This window comes from Leucoraja erinacea, chromosome 18 (genome assembly GCF_028641065.1).
Source record: "Leucoraja erinacea ecotype New England chromosome 18, Leri_hhj_1, whole genome shotgun sequence".
Classification (NCBI taxonomy): domain Eukaryota; kingdom Metazoa; phylum Chordata; class Chondrichthyes; order Rajiformes; family Rajidae; genus Leucoraja; species Leucoraja erinaceus.
Window position 1 is genome coordinate 12,381,117 of NC_073394.1, and position 21,464 is coordinate 12,402,580.

Here is a 21,464-nt window from a genome sequence, read left to right on the forward strand (position 1 = left end):
GTAGGTTACTCCAGCATGTTTTCATCTTTCCTTGGTAAACCAGCACCTGCAGATCCATGTTCCTTCCATCCCAAGTTATTTCCAGCATTCCACAGGCCAACATTCCTCTACAATATAAGGTGCTCCCCAGTATCCCACTGACATCACAGGCTACAATTGTCAATCGCTCTCACTCGCTGGACACATATGGGGCGCAAAGGGCTCGGGGTATCTGAAAGTGGGGGATGAGAGCGGCGCTATAGAAATCCAAATTTCGTCTTGGTAGTGTTTTTAAAAAAAAAGTTTCCAATGTCAGTCGCAGTCACTGTCGCCTCCAAATCCCACACACACAAACATACACAAACTCCTGGAAAATCTCCCGCGGCGTCGCTTTATTAATAGCCGGCATCAGAAATAGTTCTTGCTGAGCTGTTTGTTCCTGAGAGGGTTAATTATTAAACAGCGGCACTTGGTACAAAACCCAGCCCCATGGAGCCGAGGGATCCGGACACAGCCCGGAAACTATCTGCCTTATGCCGGCTGCAACTACCAATAAAACATTAAAGCAACTGCAATCAATCTGCAATGAGCAGACAGCGCCCGCCTGCCCGCCTGACACTTGTTGGGAGTACACAAGTCAGGGAGCTTGTTGGTTTGTACTTACTGAGCTGCTTGTCAGCCGCCGCTCCTCGCAAAGGCTGGAGTCCCTGATAAAGAGTACTCGCTGCGACTGAGTTAGCACGTTGAAGTGTGTAACTGCGGACAGCACAGTGATATGGAGAGGCACTGTCTCCTGCCCTCTCTCACACACACACACACACAAACAAGTTCCTCCCTCCCAGCTGTGCACTTTCGGGTTGGGCTGAGAGCAGTCACAAGGTGGGAAGTCTCTCGTATGCAGAACAGTACAACACAGGAACAGGCCCTTCGGCCCAAAGCGTCTGTGCCGAGTGATACCAACCTCCGGCTCAGACGAATCCCCAGTCTGAACAAGTCCCGACGCGAACTGTTGTCAGTCCAATCCCCCCAAGGATGCTGCCTGGGCTAGCCCGGCCCGGCCCGGCCCGGCCTGCTGAGTTCCTCTAGCACTTTGTTTTTTTTGCTCAGGATTCCAGCATCTGCAGTCTCTCCCGTCTCCATTAAACTAATCTCCTCTGCCTGCACGTAATCCAAATCCCTGCATATCTATGTGCCTCTCTAAAAGCCTCTTAAATGCCACTAATATTTGCACCCACCACCACCACCACCTGATCGAGGCACCCACCGCTCTCTGTGTCAAAGAAACTTTCCCCTCGCCCCTTAAAGATATGCCCTCTAGACTTTGACATCTAGTCTTTACATCCTGGCAAAAAAGGTTCTGATTGTCTACCACATCTATGTCTCTCATAAGGTAGATAGAAATGCTGGAGAAACTCAGTGGGTGAGGCAGCATCTATGGAGCGAAGGAAATAGGCGATGTTTGTGAAGACATTATGTCTCTCATAATGTATGTTCTTCTATCAGGTCTCCCCTCAACTTAGAGAATTTGCAGTAAAAACAATCCAAGTTTGTCCCGCTGAGTTACTCCAGCATTTTGAGGGGAATCCGTATCTAGGAGCTGCCAGAAGAAGCTATAGATGTAGATATAATGTAAATTATATTCAAACAAACATATGGATAGGCTTTGAAGGGCTGTGGGCTAAATTCAGGCAAGTGGGACTAGCCCAGCAAATTGGACTAATCAACTTGGTCAGCGTCTACAAGATGGGCCGAAGGACCTGTTTTCATGCTGTGTGACTCTTTGGGGTAAAGAAATTCCTCAGTTTGGGCAGCGCTAGAGACCCTGGTTCGATCCTGACTACGGGGGTTGTCTGTCCAAATTTGTACATTCTCCCTGTGACCACATGGGTTTTCTCCAGGTGCTCAGGTTTCCTCCCACACTCCAAAGATGTACAGGTTTGCAGGTTAATTGGCTTTGGTAAAATGGTAAATTGTACTTACTGTGTAGGATAGTGCTAGTGTACACTGGTTGGTGCGGACTCAGTGGGCTGAAGGGCCTGTTTCCATGCTGTATCTCTAAAGTCTAAAGCCTTGTATTTAAGTTTTCCCATGTCCTGGCCTGTACCAGTTGTACAGGGAGCAAGAACGGCCACATTGAGGGGGAAGGAATTCACCCAAGCTTCTCACTGTCGGGCACTTACCCCAAAGATGTCAAGTGGACTTTATTACCATATGCACAAGTACAATGAGGTCCAGGTGTAATGGAAACCCTTGCTTGCACCAGCTTGCATCACAGGTGCTTAGATTCAGGCAAGCACACAAAAACATAAATGATACATAAAATGAGCAAGTGAAAAGAAAATAACTGCAGGCACAACATGAGTGCAAAACACAACGAGGGAACATGTACCTGGCAGTGCAAGAGGCACTCTCAGTGTCACTTGTCAACACAGGTGATGCTATACTGAAGCTATTTCAGTCGTTCCCCACCACCACATCAGTAAGGTGCACGCCGCTCATGCAGCTGATCATAGAACACACATACAGCAAGGAAACAGGCCCTTCAGCCCAACTCGTGCATGCTAACTAAGATGCCCCATCTAAGACAGTCCCATTTGCCGGCTTTTTGCCCCATCCCTCTAAATATATCCTCTCCATCCATGTATCTGTCCTTTATATACTGTTCCCGAACTGCCTCGACTACTTCCTCTAGCAGCTCGTTCCATATACCCACCCCTTTCTGAGTGAAAATGTTGCCCCTCCGATTCCTGTTAAATCCTTCCACTCATCGCCTTAAACCTTTCCCCTCTAGTTTGTGATTCTCTTACACTGGGATAAAGATTCAATGCCTTCACTTTAATTGTGCCCCTCATGATTTTATACACCTCTATAAGATCATCCTTCAGCCTCCGACCCTCCAAGGAGTAAAGCCCTCATCCTGGGAAAAGACTCTGTGCATTCATCCTGTCTTGGAACATAAGAACGTGGGGGGGGGGAGAAGTGGTTGGAGGTGCTCCTTTAAGGCGTTTCCTTTACTGCAGGAAACACAGGAGCAGGTTTGGCACAACAGGCTTCCCACAAACAGTAATTTATAATGAGCACATCTGTTTATGATCGCCGAGGGAAAGGAATACATTAGTGAGAATGTTCCTCCCCCCCGAAGATTCACCTGAAGGACGGGAGCAGTGGCGCAGGGCTGGAGTTGCTGCCTTCCAGCGTCAGAGACCTGGGTTCGATCCTGACTGGGTTCGATCTCCATACACTTACCTGTGGAATTCTCTGCCTCCAGAGGGCGGTGGAGCCAGCACCGCCATTCAATGTGAACATGGCTGATCATCCCCAATCAGTACCCCATTCCTGCCTTCTCCCCATATCCCCTGACTCTGCTATTTTTAAGAGCCCTATCTAGCTCTCTCTGCACCTATTGTCTATTGTCTATTGTCTACAGCTGCTGTCTGTACGGAGTTTGTACGTTTTCCCCGTGACCACGTGGGTTTTCTCCGGATGCTCCGGTTTCTTCCCACACTCCAAAAACGTACAGGTTGCATAGACTATAGACAATAGACAATAGGTGCAGGAGTAGGCCCTTCGGCCCTTCGAGCCAGCACCACCATTCTATGTGATCATGGCTGATCATTGCAGGTCGATTGTCTTCAGTACAAATTGTAAATTGTCGCTAGTGTGTAGGACAATGCTAATTTATGGGGATCACTGGTCGACAGGGACTTGGTGGGCCAAAGAGCCCGTTTCCACGCTGTATGTCTATACTAAACATAAACGAAACTAGGCAAGAGTTTGGTTTGACGATGCTTGAGTTAGTCAGAGTCCTGCAGTGCGGAGCTCCCTCAGCAACTTGCCCCAGGCATGGATCATGAGCCACACCTTCCCCGTCAGAACACATTAGCACCACCAGAGCTGTAGCCAGTGAGTCATAGAGCTCCTCCGCACGGAAACAGGCCTTTCGGCCCAACTTGTCCATGCTGACCAAGTTGACATTCTGGGCTAGTCCCACTTGCCTGCATTTGGCCCGTGACCATTTAAACCCTTGCTGTCCATATATAAATTGAAGATGAAAGACACCACAATTACTGACCTCTCCACCGTCGAAGGGATTCACAGGAAGTGCTGCCTCAAAAAAGCAGCGAATATCATCAAAGGCCTACACCACCCTGGCCACACTCTCATCTCGGGAAGAACATACAGGAACTGAAAACTGTGACCTCCAGGTTGAAGAATAGCTTCTGCCCAGCAACCATTGGTGTCTTGACCACTGAACAACACTAACCTCAGCAACCATGATCTTCTATGGACTGTGTCTTTGGTTGCACTACAGACATTAATTTTTGCATTATTATGGTTATCCAGTATCATGGTTATAAATGTTTAGTATTATTGATGATTATATATTTATCTGTTGGTTACTGTGTTTACGGGCCTGTTAAGCTGTGGCAAGTAAGAATTTGTAGGAATTTCAGCACCTGATTGTGCGACACAGTTGCGCAAGGGTAGAGTTGTTGCCTAACGGTGCCAGAGACACAGGTTCAATCCTGACTACGGGTGTTGTCTGTACGGAGTTTCTACACTCTCCCTGTGAACACGTGGGTTTTCTCTGGGTGCTCCGGTTTCCTCCCACATTCCAAATACATAGAAGCATAGAAACATAGAAAATAGGTGCAGGAGTAGGCCATTCGGCCCTTCGAGCCTGCACCGCCATTCAATATGATCATGGCTGATCATCCAACTCAGTATCCCGTACCTGCCTTCTCTCCATACCCCCTGATCCCTTTAGCCACAAGGGCCACATCTAACTCCCTCTTAAATATAGCCAATGAACTGGCCCACAGGTTTGTAGGTTAATTGGCTTCAGTAAAATTGTAAATTGTCCCCAATGTGTAGGATAATGCTAGTGTATTGGGTGATCGATCGCTGGTCAGTATGGACTCGATGGGCCAAAAGGCCTGTTTGGCACTGTATCTCTAAAGTCAAAAGTAAAGTAAAGTTCATTACTATGTTGTCGATACGTATATGATAATATGTACTGATATTATTTTTGCCTCTTATAATGATTCAGGGAGGATCGTACTGTGCTGAAAACAAAGTACTGGAGAAACTCGGCAGTTCAGGCAGCATCTGTGGAGGGAAATGGACAATGTTTTGGATCAGGACCCTTCCTCACTTGACTGACATGATTTTTAGTGAATGGGAGGGGCCTGGGAAGTGTTGTACAGCAGTGGCACCCAGCAAGACGAGTACATCGCTCACTGTAGGTGGTGAAGAAGACTTTTGGCACGCTGGCCTTCATCAGTGAGGGCATTGAGTGGAGAAGTGCGGATGTTATATTGCAGAAGAAGGATCCTGACCGACTGAGTTCCTCCAGCACTTTGTGTTTTGCTCAAGGTTCCAGCGTCTGCAGTTTCTTCTGTCTCCAGAGGAATGTGATGTTCTACTGAGTGTTGCCATCTTCATATTACTCCTCTTCCAGACTCCCCCTGTGGATAAACTCTGGTACCACAGCACTGCATCGACCATGGCCAACAAACAGGGAGCAATTCAACATAATACATGTATATCTCCATGGAGGAAGACACAGATTAACTCCTGGAAGTAATGGAGTGGAGTGAATGTGCGCTCAAGAGAATTAGCATCAGTGACATATCAGTACTGGAGAAATCAATGGGAGGAGAAGGGGATGATTTCCCAGATCGACTGACAAGGTTCTGCATGTCCGCTGCTCTGGAAGGTTGGATAACATGGGACCCAGAGCCAAATAATTGGATGCCCCATGGCCCTTTTGGTAGGAAGCAGAGGGTGGAGTTGGAAGGCCGTTTTTCAGCATCTGAAGAAGGGTCTCAACCCGAAATGTCACCCATTCCTTCTCTCCAGGGATGCTGCCTATCCCGCTGAGTTACTCCAGCTTTTTGTGTCTATCTTTGGTTTAAACCAGCATCTGCAGTTCCTTCCTACACAGCTTGTGACTAGTGTTGTGTCTCAGAGATCGGTGCTGGGCTCATTGCTGTTTGTCATCTGTATCTAGGCTGGGTTAGTAAGATCACACTTATCGTCAACAGTGAAGATGGTCGTCAAGAATTGCAACAGGATCTTGATCAGCTGGGCAAGTGGGCCGAGGAATGGCAAATGAAACTTAATTGCAATGAATGCGAGGTGATATATTTTGGACCGTTAAACCAGAGTAGGATCTTGTTTAAGAAGGAACTGCAGATGCTGGAAAATCGAAGGTACACAAAAATGCTGGAGAAACTCAGCGGGTGCAGCAGCATCTATGGAGTGAAGGAGATAGGCAACGTTTCGTGCCATTCGCTCCATAGATGCTGCTGCAGCCGCTGAGTTTCTCCACCATTTTTGTGTACCCCAGAGGAACTTCATGGCAGGACCTCGGGGAGTGTCGGAGGGCAGAGAGAACCAGGAGTATACGTTCACCGTTCCCTGAAAGTGGTGCCACAGGTAGGCAGGTTGGGTGAAGAAGAGTGTTGGCACGCTGGCCTTCATCAGTTAGGGAACTGAGTCTGGGAGTTTGGATGTTGTGTTACTGTTGTACATGGCATTGGAGAGGCTCGACGTGGAGTATTGTGATCAAAGTTGGCCGCCCTGCAGTAGGAAAGATGCCATCAAGCTGGAAACGGTGCAGAGAAGATTTACAAGGATGTGGCCATGACTCGATGGCCTGAGCTACGGGGAGAGGTTGGGCAAGCTAGGACTTTATTCTTTGGAGTGCCGGAGGCTGAGGGATGAACTTATAGAGGTATATATAATATATAATTACCCCTGTTTGCTGCCTGTACATAATTAACCACTCCTGACTCTTGATGTTAGGCAGTAACAGGGCACAATAGAAGCTGTGAACTATGTAGAATTGTCAGTGATTCACCCACAAGTGGCAAAATAGTCTCCAAACGATCTATTTATACAACGATACGTAATATCTTTAGAATAAACACGCAGGTTTGTTTTTAAAATGTCTATCTCGTGGCAACGGCAAAGATTGGAAAATGTTGTTGGTGGAATAATCAGATTAAGAGGCTAAATTCTCAGAAATGCTGAAACTATAATGACTAGCAAGTGGCTGAGATTTGTAGCTTGCCAAGTGAGACTGGCTTAGCAGGTGGCCAGCTGACTGTACAGCTTTCTTTGTCAATAAATTCCAACAGAATTTTCAAAACATTAAAATAAGCACAGGCGGAATAAAGCAGATCAAAGACTTAGCTTCTTAATATCACGTTCTGACATAGAGGTGAGGCCGTGCTGTACATTCTCCTCTTTGGCAACCCACCAGTCATTTAAACCCCCACCCTCCCCGCACCTTCCCCATAACTCCCGGGGTGTGGTGGAGATCCCCCCCCTCAAAATAAGGAAAGGGATCCCACGCCAGTAGGCCACATGAGTGGCAAGGGTGGGGGATAAATTTGTGAAATTTGAGCAATGTATGTAGACTGTATTGAACAATTTGTATAGCCTCCAAAAATGGCGGATGAATTTTTTTGCACGGTTCATGTATTGTGTATATTCATTTCCTGAATAAAGTCTATTTTAAAATAAATAAATAAATAAATAACCACCCCTCCCCCACTCTCCATAACCCCCCTCCCATAACCCCCACCCTCCACTCACCCTCCCACACCCCTCCCCTCCTCTTAACCCCCACCCTCCCATAACCCCCACCCTCCCATAACCCCCACCCTCCCATAACCCCCAGCCTCCAATAACCCCCACCCTTCCCGAACCAACCCCATAACCCCCAACCTTTTCACTCAGAGGGCGGTGTGTTTAGGGAACGAGCTGCCAGAGGTAATAGGTGAGTCAAGTACAAAAACAATTCAAAGACCTTTGGACAGGTACGTGGATAGGAAAAGATAAAGGGGTATGGGCCAAACGTGGGCAAATGGGACTGACTTCGACTGGGCATCTTGGTGGTCGTGGACAAGTTAGACCAAAGGGCGTGTTTCAGTGTTGTAGGACCCTATGACAATAATTCTCTTTGGAAAGCTTCTGTTGAACGTGCCTCCACCACCCTTGCAGGCAGCCCGTCCCCAATCACCGCAACAGAGGGCGGCACGGTGGCGCAGCGGTAGAGCTTTCTGCTTCACAGCACCAGAGACCCGGGTTCGATCCTGACCAACGGTGCTGTCTGTATGCACGTTCTCCGGATGCTCCGATGCTCCAACAGTCCAAAGACGTGCAGGTGTGTAGGTTAATTGGCTTCTGTAAATTACCCCTAGTGTGTAGGACATAGAACTAGTGTATGGGTGATCCATGGTCGGCGAGGACCCAGTGGGCCAGAGGTCCTTTACCACGGTGTATCTCTAAGCTAAGCTCCAACTTGCTTTATTTCCAAGCCCTCTGGCCCTTTTGCCAATCTCTCTGGTTACCAACACTCCAGTTTCTGCAAACACGTTGTCTTTTGCTTCATCGATCAAGTTCCCCCTTGGTTGTCAATGCCCCTATCAAGTATCCTCTTAACCTTCACTGCTGCACGTCACATAAGCAAGTTCTGCATTTACAAAGCTCGCTAAACAAGGTTGGTATTTCTAGCACTTGGGACACTGTTCAAGAACAGGAATTTCTGGCCTGCATACTCAAGATTCTTCCGTGCCATCACTTCTTTGATTGCCCTTCTCTATTTTCGGTTATATCTGCTAATGCAACACTCAGATTTGGGCTGTTGCCATTGAGACGATGCTTTGACCTTCTCCAGCTTTGCAAAGTCAATCTAAGGCGGGAAGAGGAACGTACCAGCAGTTCTCGGAAGTTAAAGCGAAAGTACGCAGCTGGTGTTTACCGCTCAAACAGGTGACTGGAGCTACGTACCAAGGCCAAGAATGTCCACCCATCTGACAATCACCCTCCACGGATCACTTGCCAGACTTTGTCCTGCCCCCACCTCTCTCCTCCAGCTTTCTCTCCCCTTTTCAAATCAGTCTGAAGACCCAAAGGATCACCTGCCCATTCCCTCCACAGATGCCGATGACCCTCTGAGTTCCTCCAGCACGTTGTTTCATGCTCAAGAAGTAGAACATGCTGCCTTAATCCATTGCCATGAGAAGGTAGGAGATTTATTGGAGATTTGATTCAGTTACCCTTAGGAGGAAGTAGCGGGGTAAAGGGAAGGGACTTCCTCAATCCTCAGTGATTGAGAAGGAACTGCAAATGCTGGAAAAATGAAATGCAGACAAAAAATGCTGGAGAAACTCAGCGGGTGAGGCAGCATCTATGGAGAAATGGAGTGGGCGACGTTCCCATAGGGAAAGGACAGAAGAATTGGGCCGATGGGCCACAGGTAATGTATGCTTTACATGAGTCCCTGGCAATGTCTACCTTCAACATGATAGTCTGACCACCAAACCAACCCTCCCTTAGTCCCCTAGCCAGGTTTCCCACCCTCAATGTTGTGGGGGTCACCATCAATGTCCTAGAGGTCAACGTCAACCAGAAACTTGACCGGATCAGGGATCCAGACCCTGTGGGTCAGAGGTCGGGTATCCCTCAGTCAGGGACTCGCCTGACATTCCAATATCATCAAAGTTCACACCACCCTGGCCACGCTCTCATCGTGCTGCTATCACTGGGAAGAAGGTACAGGAGCCTGAAGTCCGTGACCTCCAGGTTCAAGGGCAGCTTCTTCCCAATAACTTCAGGCTCTTGAACACTGCACAACGCTAATCTCAGCAACTAAGATCTTCTGTGGACTATCTTGGGTTGTACCACAAACTTTATTATGGGCACCTAATATTAATACCTAAAATGCATTTCGTTGTTATTCATTCATTGAATCTATTCTTGATTTTTTGCTACTTTACGCTTTAGATTTTAGAGAAATAGTGCGGAAACAGGCCCTTCGGCCCAACAAGTCCACGCCAACCAGCGATCACCCCGTACACTACCACCACCCTACGCACGGGGACAATTTAAATTTTGACCAAGCCAATTAGCCTACAAACCTGTACGTCTTTGGAGCGTGGGAGGAAACCAGAGCATCCGGAGAAAACCCACGCGGGTCAAAGGCGAGAACGTAGAAACTCCATACCGACAGCACCCGTGGCCAGGATCTAACCCGTTTCTCGGACGCTGTAAGGCAGCAACTGTACCTCTGCGCCACCATGCCGCCCTTAAAGCCTTCGTGACTTCAAACCAACTCAGAGCAGTCTCCAGTCAATCACCTATCTTGTCCTGAAGGAGGAAACTTCAGCAAGTAGTTTGCAAACATTTCAAAGTAATGACCAAGTTGTCAGTTCTACAGTCACTCAACCAAAGCATAAATATTGACCCATGTTCAGTGGAGATCTTTAACAGCTTCATATAATAACAATGGGTCTTTCATCCATAACTGGGATACCGGAAGGAGCCATTGCCTCATCTAACAATTCTCAAGCAAAACTAAAACCAATTGTTGTTAGTCTGCATGAAAGACATAGAGCTGTACAGCAGAGAAAAGACCCTCTGGTCCACCTTGTCCATGTCGACCAAGTTGGCATACGAGGCTGATTCCATTTGCCTGCATTTGGCCCTCTAAACCCTTCCTATCCATATGTCCCCTCAAATGTATTTTTTAAAGTCATAAAGGTATCCTCTTCTCCAGCTTCCTCTGGCAGCTCATTCCAGATATGGACTCTCCTCTGTGGTCCCTCTTAAATCTCTCCCCTCTCACCTTAAGCCTATGCCTTTTAGTTTTAGAATCCTCTACCCTTGGTACCCTTGGTAAACGTGTATCCATGCACCTCATGATCTTGTAGACCTCAATGAGGTCACCCCTCAGTCTTCCAGGCTCTGGAGAAAAACATGCCAGCCTACCCAACCTCTCCCTATAACTCAAGCCCGCAAACCTGGGTAATATCTGGCATAGAAAGGAACTGCAGATGCTGGTTTAAACCGAAGATAGACACAAAATGCTGGAGTAACTCTAGAGGGTCAGGCAGCACATGTGGAGAGAAGGAATGGGTGATGTTTCAGGTCGAGACCCTTCTTCGAATATCTGGTGTATCTCTTCTGCACTCTTTGCAGCTTATAGACGGGTGTAGACGGGTGCTCACAATACTCCAAGTGTGGTCGCACTGACCTCCTTGAGGAATCTCGCTACGACTCTAATACAGAATTTTGGCACACGCACATACACACAAACTCACACACACACACACGTACACACACACACACTCACTCACACACACACTCACACACACACACACATACGCACTCACACGCACTCATACACGAACTCACACACACAAATGCACACACACGCGCATACACACACTCACACGCACTCACACACACACATGCATTCACATGCACACACTCACACACATGCACACACACGCATTCACACACACACACACATTCACACACACACACACACACACACACACACACACACACACACACACACACACACACACACACACACACACACACACACACACACACACACACACACACACACACACACACACACACACACACACACACACCCCGGGCTGAAGTATTTCCCAAATTGCCACGCTGACCTCACTTCTGACATACTTTGTTGGCCGTAAGTTCGTTGAGACTTCCTGCAGAGGTTGGAAGATGTTACACAATGTCTCTTAAATTAAATGAAAACTTCTGAACGTGACGAAGATTTTCAGCTCCCTGTAGCCGGTCACAATGTGCTGCAGAATCTAATGACAAATCTCTGAGCAAGCTGATGATGAAGAGAGGTTATATCTGATGAGCCAGGAACTAGCTCACCAAGAAATGCGAATCCTGGCTCAGCATGAACATGGATCATTTGAGGTATCATCAGCATATAAACACATGTTTGGAAGATGAGCCTTCCAGAATGAGTAGTTGTTTTATCTGTCAGACATCACTGAGACCACCCCAGGGAGGTTGTTCGTCAGGCAGATCGTAGTCTCTGGTGAAGTGGGCTGCGTGCCAGGCATTGATAGTAGACGTTGTGGGCCGAAGGGCCTGTTCTTCTGCGGTACTGTTCTACATTGCATGGAGGAGGAGGGCTGTGGTTATTGGAGGTCAATTGACACAGATCTGGGACATCCCTGGGCGGCACAGCAGTAGAGTCGCTGCCTCACAGCGCCAGAGACCCGGGTTCGATCCTGACTACGGGTGCTGTCTGTACGGAGTTTGCAAGTTCTCCCTGTGCTCCGATTTCCTCCCACACTCCAAAGATTGTGGGTTAATTGGCTTCAGTAAAATTGTAAATCATCCCTAGTGTGTGTGTGTGTAGGATAGTGCGATTGTACGGGGTGATCGCTGGTCGGCGCGGACTTGTTGGGCTAAAGGGCCTGTTGCCGCGCTGTATCTCTAAAGTCTAAAAATGTTCTTCAGCTCAGTGTCTTGGCTGAAGGAGTGGGTATCTCTAAAGTCTAAAAATGCAGAGCAGCAGTGGTACAGTGTGGATGGGGACGGGAGATGTGAAGGCCATCCTTCCCCAGGCCTGACAAAACCCTCCCCCTTTCACTCAGTACTTGGTTTTGGGACATTTTCTCCACACAGGGATATAACTTGTTGATGTCACGCGTCTGAGGTTAGACTCCCAGAGTGCAGATCACTGACACAGGGGGTGGAAATCGCAGTCTGCGTCTGTCCCCACGAGAGATGATCTCATTGAAGCAAACACAATCCTTACAGGACTCCAAGTGGGAGCATGTGGAGATTGTTATCCCTGGCTTGCTATCTGCATCGAGCTGCCAGAGGAGGAGGTGGAGGCAGCAACAATAACATCGTTTACCAGGCATCTGTCCAGCAGGTACTTGGATGAACAGAGCAAGAGGAGATTAATGTAGGTAAATGCGATTGGTGTAGATAGACTCAATGGTGTCAGTATAGACACAGAGGGCCGAAGGGCCTGTTTCCATGCTGTACACAACAACATAGAACAGTACAGCACAGGAACGGGCCCGTCAGTCCACAATGTCCTGTACAAGTTGCCAAGATAAACTAATTTCAATTGTGTGGGCATTCCAGTTTCCTCCCACATCCCAAAGACATGCAGGTTTGTAAGTACAATGACCAATGTAAAATTGCCATTGGTTTGTAGCGAATGGCTGATGCTGGATGATAAGGAAAATGTGATAACATGGAACCCGTGTGAACAAGTGGTCGATGGTCGACATAGACTCGGTGGGCCGAAGGGCACATTCCCATGCTGCATCTCCCAAAAAATCTCATCTCTGCCTCTCCATGTGGCCCATGTCCCTCCATTCCCAGCAGATGCTGGAATCCTGAGGAACTCAGCGGGTCGGACAGCATCCCTGGAGAGAATGTTAGCGGTTCAAAGTCAGGGGTCATCCTGGGCGGAGAGGAGAGGAAATCTCTTCAGAAGAATGTGTTGAATCTCGGGAATTCTCATGGCTGCGAGTTCTCACACCCATTGCTTGCGTGAGTTTAAGACGACAATTTTTTTTTAACGTTGGAGGAATCAAGTCAAGTCAAGTCAAGTCAAGTCAAGTTTATTTGCACATACACATACGAGATGTGCAGTGAAATGAAAGTGGCAATGCTCACGGACTTTTGTGCAAAAGACAAACAACAAAACAACCAAACAAATTATAAACACAATCATAACACACATATTCTTTTACATAATAAATAATGGAAGGAAAAAACGTTCAGTAGAGTTAGTCCCGGGTGAGATAGGCGTTTACAGTCCGAATTGCCTCTGGGAAGAAACTCCTTCTCAACCTCTCCGTTCTCACCGCATGGCAACAGAGGCGTTTGCCTGACCGTAGCAGCTGGAACAGTCTGTTGCAGGGGTGGAAGGGGTCTCCCATGATTTTATTTGCTCTGGAGTTGCACCTCCTGTTGTATAGTTCCTGCAGGGGGGTGAGTGAAGTTCCCATAGTGCGTTCGGCCGAATCAGGAGATATGGGTGTAATGCAAGGGTTAAAACATAAGTTGCATTTCAAATAAAGCTGTTTGCTGGCAGCCCCCATGCCAGCCAAGCAAACCTGAGGAAGACAATTGGGTGCTTTGAAAAATAATATTGCTACTTAGACGACAAGCAAATCGTGCAGCTTCAAGGACATGAAAAATGAAGACATGACAAACATTTCTTCCCAGAGAATCATTTAGCTCAACTAAACAGCCCCTGCTCCCATCTCTAGTTGAAGAAACATAGTGGACTGTCGAAAAGACACAAAGTGCTGGTGACTCATCACACAGCATCACTGGGGAACATGTTTCAGTTCAGAAGAAAGGTCTCGACCTGACTCATCACCAACCCTTGTTCTCCAAGGATGCTGCCTGACCCTTCTGAGTTACTCCAGAATTTTGTGTCTTTCGTTGGTAAACCAGACACTCTGGATCTCCTTTGGAAGTCTCCGAATTGGAAGCCATGCGTTCAAATCTTGCAGAAACCAGAAACTGCAGATGTGTTTAAGAAGGAACTGCAGGTGCTGGAAGATCGAAGGTACACAAAAATGCTGGAGGAACTCAGCGGGTGCAGCAGCATCTATGGAGCGAAGGAAATAGGCAACGTTTCGTGCCGAAACGTTACCTATTTCCTTCGCTCCATAGAAGCTGCTGCACCCGCTGAGTTTCTCCAGAATTTTTGTGTAAGAAACTGCAGATGTTTGTTTACAAAAAAGACACTGGAGTGCTGGAGTAGCTCTGCAGGTCAGGCAGCATCTTAAGAATATTTCGGGATCAGTCTGAAGAAAGGTCCCGACCTGAGACGTCACCTATCCGTGTTCAGATGAGATGTTGCCCGACCTGCTGAGCTGCACCAACACTCTGTGTCTGCTTCAGTTCAAATCTTGCTCCTGGGACTTGTTTGGAGATACAGCGTGGAAACAGGTGCCTTCGGGCCAGTGCGTCTGCTCCATCCAACGATCGTCCTGTACACTAGTTCCATCCTACACACTAGGGCCAATTCACAATTTACAGACGTCAATTAATCTACAAACCTGCACGTCTTTGGAGTGTGTGAGGAAACCGGAGCACCCAGAGAAAACCCACGTGGCAACAGGAAGAAAGTACAAACTCTGTACAGACAGCAATCATAGACAGGATCGAACCCGGGTCTCTGACGCTGTAATGCCCCTGTCCCACTTAGGAAACCTGAACGGAAACCTCTGGAGACTTTGCGCCCCACCCAAGGTTTCCGTTCGGTTCCCGGAGGTTGCAGGTGGTTGCTGGAGGTTGCAGGTAGTGGAAGCAGGTAGGGAGACTGACAAAAACCTCCGGGAAACGCACGGAAACCTTGGGTGGGGCGCAAAGTCTCCAGAGGTGTCCGTTCAGGTTTCCTAAGTGGGACAGGGGCATCAGGCAGCAATTCTATAGCTGTGCCACTGTGCTGCCCCGAGAGAAGGTGTGTAATTGTGTAAAATTAACAGTTTGTGCAGAGGGAGTGAAGTGTTGTCCCTTGATCAGTCTTTAATTTGATGCTAGAAGGTACACAAAATTGCTGGAGAAACTCAGCGGGTGCAGCAGCATCTATGGAACGAAGAAAATAGGTGACGTTTCGGGCCGAAACCCTTCTTCAGACTGATGCTTTAATTTGATGCTGTCCAGCTGAATATAAATCTTCCATTGCTTGAAGGATACCGGAGGAACTTGCCCTGAGCCCAGCAGGTGCATGGTAACACCACCACCTGCAGGTTCCTCGTGGAAATACTTTAGCCTTCTCTCCGTACCCCTGCATCTAAAGTCTGGGAATAGTCATAGTCATACAACGTGGAAATAGGCCCTTCGCCCCAACTTGCCCTTACCGACCAACATATCTCATCTTCACTAGTCCCACCTGCCTGCGCTTGGCCAATATCCCTCTAGTCATAGAATGATACAGTGTGGAGACAGGCCCTTCAGCCCAACTCGCCCACACTGGCCAACAATGTCCCAGCTACACTAGTCCCACTTGCCTGTGCCTGGTCCATATCCCTCTAAACCTGTCCGATCCATGTACCTGTCTAACTGTTTCTTAAATAATGGGATAGTTCCAGCCTCAACTCCCTCCTCTGGTAGCTTGTTCCATACACCCACCACCCTTTGTGTAAAAAAGTTACCCCTCGGATTCCTATTAAATCTTTCCCCCTTCACCTTGAACCTATGTCCTCTGGTCCTCAATTCCCCTACTCTGGGCAACAGACTCTGTGCATGTACTAGATCTATTCCTCTCACGATTTTGTATACCTCTATAAAAAACTCCCCTCATCCTCCTGTGCTCCACGGAATAGTGACCCAGTCTATTCAACCTCTCCCTATAGCTCACACATATAGTTGTCTAGTCCTGGCAACATCCTCATAAATCTTTTCTGATCCCTTCCAAGCTTGACAATATCTTTCCAATAACGTGGTGCCCAGAACTAAACACAATATTCTAAATACGATCTCACCAATGTCTTATACAACAGCAACATGACCTCCCAACCTCTATACTCAAATACTCTGACTGATGAAGGTCAAACCTATCCCATCCATGTACCTGTTAAAATGTTTCTTAAACGTCGCGATAGTACCTGCCTCAACTACTTCCTCTGGCAGCTCGTTCTATACACCCACCACCTTTTGTGTGAAAAAGTTACCCCTCAGGTACCTATTAAATCTTTCCCACCCTCCACTCCTCACCTTAAACCTATGTCTGGTTCTTGATTCCCCTACTCCACGCAAGAGACTCTGTGTGTTTGCCCAATCTGTTCCCCTCACGATTTTGTACAACTTTATAAGATCACCAATACTTCCTAAGGACTTCATACCTCAGATCAGCAAGTGGTAGAATTGACGGGAAGGTGGAGGTTATGCCCAGTAAGCATGAGACAGGGGCAGATTAATGAACACGCTGAGACTGATCTGAAGTGTGACTATTTCAATGCAATGACCACAGAAGAGTTTCACCTGGATATCTAAAAGGAGAGAAGACACAAGGTGCTGGAGTAACTCAGCAGGTCAGGCAGCATCTCTGGAAACCATCGATAGGTGCTTTTTTGTCAACAATCCATGTTCTCCAGATATGCTGTCTGACCCTCAGAGTTCCTCCAGCATTTTGTCCTCTTTTGTAAACCAGCATCTGCAGTTCTTTGTTTCTTGCTGTAAGGAGAGGTTCGACAAGCTGGGATTGTTTTCTCTTGAGCTTCGGAGACTGAGGTGAGACCTGTTATGTTTATAAAATTATGAGAGACAGTAGATAGGGTAGATAGTTGGAACCTTTTTCCCATGGTGGAAATGTCAAAGAGGGGTGGCACTGTGGTGCAGCGGTAGAGTTGCTGCCTTACAGCGTCTGAGACCCAGGTTCGATTTTGGGTAATGTCTGTACAGAGATGTACGTTCTCCCTGTGACCTGCATGGGTTTTCTCCAAGCTCTTCGGTTTCCTCCCACCCTCCAAAGGCGTACAAGTTTGTAGGTTAATTGGCTTGGTATAAATGTAAAATTGTCCCCAGTGTGTTTAGGATAGTGTTAATGTGCAGGGATCGCAGGTCGGTGTGGTTCTACTAAACTCCAGGGCACAGCTTTAAGGTGGGAGAAGCACAGTTTACAGGAGATAAGCAGGGCAAATGTGTTTCACACTAGAGAGTGGGGGGTGCCTGGAGTGAACTGCCAGGGGTGGTGGTAGAGGCACTTACATTAGTGGTATTTAAGAGGCTTTTGGATGGGCAGATGGAAATGCAGGGAATGGAGGGATATGGATCAAATGCAGGCAGAAGAGATCAGTTGAACTTAGCAACATGTTTGGCAGAGAGGGAATTGGAATGGAATGAGGGTCGTCAGAACTACAACACAGGAACAGGCCCTTCGGCCCACAATATCTGTGCTGCACTTGATGACAAGTTAAAACTAATCTCTGCTGATCTATATCCCTCCAGGACAAGCCCCTTGGCCTTGCACCTGTCAGTGAGATCAGCTCATTCTCCAGTCCCTGGCCTGTGCTGAGACAGCATGTACTGACCCTGTCACCAAGCCTTCCCCAGTACCTCAGTGCACAGTACAAACCTACAGTCCGTTCAGAGGGCAGTCTGCATTTGGCTGCGAGAGGAAGCTATAGAAAAGGATTCAATTACCACTTTTAAGACATTTGGACAGATATATGGACCGGAAGATGTTACAGGGATATGAACCAAATGCAGACAAATGGGACTAGCCTCTGGGATGCCTCGACATGGACAAGGTCGGCTGAAGGGTTATTGAGCTCAATGTCTCTAGTCTTCCACTATTATAGCGCTGTTTCTGCACCCTTGTCGTTAAGGTGTACGACTTACTGGAGTTTGGGGGGGGGGGGGGGGGGGGGGGGGGGAGAAGTATAGGAAGAACTGCAGATGCTGGTTTAAGTTGAAGATAGACACAAAATGCTGGAGTAATTCAGCGGGACAGGCAGCATCTCTGGAGAGAAGGAATGGGTGACGTTTCAGGTCTGAAGATGGGTCTCGACCCGAAACATCACTCATTCCTTCTCTCCAGAGATGCTGCCTGTCCCGCTGAGTTACTCCAGCATTTGGCGTCTATTTAGGACCCGAAACGCCACCTATCCATGTTCTCCAGAAATTCAACCGGACCCGCTGAGTTATTCCAGCACTTTGTTCTTTTTCGTAAAGCCACGTCTCCTCCAGCATCTTTGCTCCTCTGTCTCTGTCTCTGTCTCTCCTTGAATCCCCGCACGTGGCGCTCCGGGCTCTGGCGGCAGCGCAGCTGATTGGCGGAACGGCCGGCGCCGGGCCAGTCGCTGATTGGCGGATATCGGCAGCGGGCGGGACTGTGATTGGCTGAGGCCGGCGGTGGCGCTGTGATTGGCGGCGACCGGAGGCTGAGCGGGGCGGTGATTGGCGACGGAGCGGCCGGTGGGCGGGGCTGGGTGGTAGCGGTGCGGGTCCCGGGGATGCGCTACCGTTCCCGGCTCCCGCTGCAACATGTCGGGCTCGGGGCCGCTGCCGCTGCCGCTGCCGCTGCTCATCCTGATGCTGCTTGTGGGTCACTCCCGGGCCCTGGTCCTGGCCCCGGAGGCCGGGCTGCGGGAGATGCTGCGGGAGGTGGGCGAGCTGACCGAGGACACGCAGCGCAAACTGCAGGGAGCCGCCCGGGAGGTGCGAACGGAGCCGGGGCGGGGCACAGGTGTTAGCAGCTGTGCGGGAGGGGGTGGGAGTGGGGGGGGGGAGAGGGGGGTGTGGAGTGGGTGCGAGCAGGAGAGAGAGAGGGTGGGTGCGGAGGAGGGGGGGGGGGGGGGGTGCATGTGGGAGAATAAAGGGCGGAAGGACGGGTGTGAGAACCAAGGGATGCGAGCAGGTGGCAAGGTTGTGCTGGAAGGGGGTGCTCTCTGTAGGGAAGGGTGCAGGGAGGGGTGGGGATGTGTGGGGCATCCAGCAGAGGGCAGGGGGTGTAAGATGTGGCTGGAGGGATGGGTGCAGGTGAGACAGGGTGCCAACGTGGGTGGAACGGTGGTGGAGTGGTGGGGACATGCAGGAGAGGATGACGGGGTTGGAGTCTGGCTGGAGGGTGTGCAGGTATGTGTGGGGTGCAATGGATGGGTGTGTGGGTGCAGATGGTGGAGGGTGGGGGTGTGTTGAGGGTTGTGTGAATGGGTGGGTGGGGGTAGTCTAGGGTGTGGCTGGAGCGGTGGGGTTGTGCCGGATGGTGTGCGGGTGAAGGGTAGGATGGTGGACGTGGGAGACAGTTCACAGTGCCCGTCACCCAGCCACAGAGATGTAATGTTGAGGCTCTATAAGGCGCTGGTAAGGCTGCATTGGGAAGACTGTGAGCAAATGTGGGTGGGTCGGTGGTGTGTGGGGTTTGAGTGGCTGGGTGCTGGATTGATGATGTTGGAGTGGCTGGGACTTGTAGCTATGGTGCAGAAGATGTGGGGTTGAGGTTGGGTTTGGGAGCGGGGTGGATGATCTGGTTACTCTGACCTGCTAAGGGGCCTTGTCTTCTGGCCACGGCCACAGATGGACCTGATGCCTGAGAGGCTGCCCTGGGACCAGGAGTCGGTGCCCAAGGAACATCGCAATGAACCCATCACCCTCCTGGGAACCGAAGACCCATCCACATGGGCTCAGCGGGAATCCGGCAAGGTAGGACCCGACCCGACCACCCCAGGGAGGGCGCTGCCCGGGGGGGGGGGGCGCGCATAGTCGGCAGCCTGGAGCTGTCTGCGGGGGTGTCATACTGCAGATGGGGTGTGGGGTGGTTGCTGCCTCAGACAGAAGCAGGCCATTCAGCCCATCTGAAGAGCTGTACGATCAGCTGCCACCACCCATCAGCAGCACCTGTGCTGGGGAACACTCCCCTCGGCTTCTCTGGCACATTCCCTGCTCCTGGTCACCCTCGTCCTTCCAGTGGAGCAACCCCTGCAGTACCAGTACTGGTGTTCCTGCTCCTTCCCAGGGTCGGGGGTGTTGTCAGTCCTGCCCCAGAGACTCCAGCAACTAATGATGACTGGTCCTCTAACAGAGATGCTGCGGGAAGGGTTTGGTGAGGGAGCGCGTTCAGCAGAGGGGTCAGAGCTAGGGTTGACGTAGCTCTGAGGGGGAGGGGGGCTGGCACTAAAAGAGTGCAGTGGTAAAGGGAGGGTCTGCACTGTTGGAGGTTACTTCAGCTTCTTAGCTAGTCCTGCACAACCATTGAGACACTGGGAGCAGTCCCTCTACAGTGAATACACAGAACCTGTTCCTTTACCCACATCCATGAAACTGCTCAGAGTCATCCTCCCGAACCGTGTTTGAGGAGCCTGTTTATAACGAATGGACCATCGCTACCTGTGGTTCAGACACGCTCGCTGGAACGTTGTGAAAAGAAGGGGTGGATTTTAAAACAGAGAACAGGGTACTGCACCAGAATTCTCGCTATGGCCCACAATGTCCGTGCTGAACCTAGCTGCTGCCAAGTTAAACTAATCTCTGCCCGCATGTGATCCATATCACTCCATTTCCTGCAGTTCCATGTAGAAATTTAAAACCCTCTTAAAGGACCCTTAGTATCTGCCTCCACCTCCACTCTAAAATAAAATGTGCCCCCACACATACATTACAGCGGAGGAACAGGCCTCTCGGCACACAATGTCCGAACACGATGCCGAGTTAAACTAATCTCGTCTGCCAGCACACAATCCATATTCCGTAATTTCCCTGCTTATCCATGTGCCTGTCCAAAAAATTCTTAGATGCCGCTATCGTACCTGCTTCTACCACCATCCATATAACCATATAACCACTTAACAATTACAGCACGGCAACAGGCCATCTCGGCCTTACAAGTCCGTGCCGAACACTTATTTTCCCCTAGTCCCATCTACCTGCACTCAGACCATTCCTTTCCCATTCTTGTACCTATCCAATTTATTTTTAAATAATAAAATCGAACCTGCCTCCACCACTTCCACTGGAAGCTCATTCCACACAGCTACCACTCTCTGAGTAAAGAAGTTCCCCCTCATGTTACCCCTAAACTTCTGTCCCTTAATTCTGAAGTAATGTCCTCTTGTTTGAATCTTCCCTACTCTCAATGGGAAAAGCTTATCCACGTCAACTCTGTCTATCCCTCTCATCATTTTAAAGACCTCTATCAAGTCCCCCCTTAA

General features: G+C 49.2%; 1 protein-coding gene across 3 annotated transcripts in view; it reads left to right on the plus strand.

Annotated features, from left to right (window-relative positions):
• Window positions 1-18,743: 18,743 nt before the first annotated feature.
• The window catches only part of dkk3b (dickkopf WNT signaling pathway inhibitor 3b), a 28,203-nt gene continuing 25,482 nt past the window's right edge, over window positions 18,744-21,464 (plus strand). Inside the window, exons 1-2 of one of the 3 annotated variants that reach the window (XM_055649339.1) lie at window positions 18,744-18,975; window positions 19,834-19,959. In XM_055649339.1, coding sequence (XP_055505314.1) covers window positions 18,802-18,975; window positions 19,834-19,959 — 300 coding nt within the window. In that variant the 5' untranslated portion in view covers window positions 18,744-18,801. The remainder of the gene's footprint in view (window positions 18,976-19,833; window positions 19,960-21,464) is intronic. The other 2 variants (XM_055649341.1, XM_055649340.1) reach the window with 2 other exon arrangements.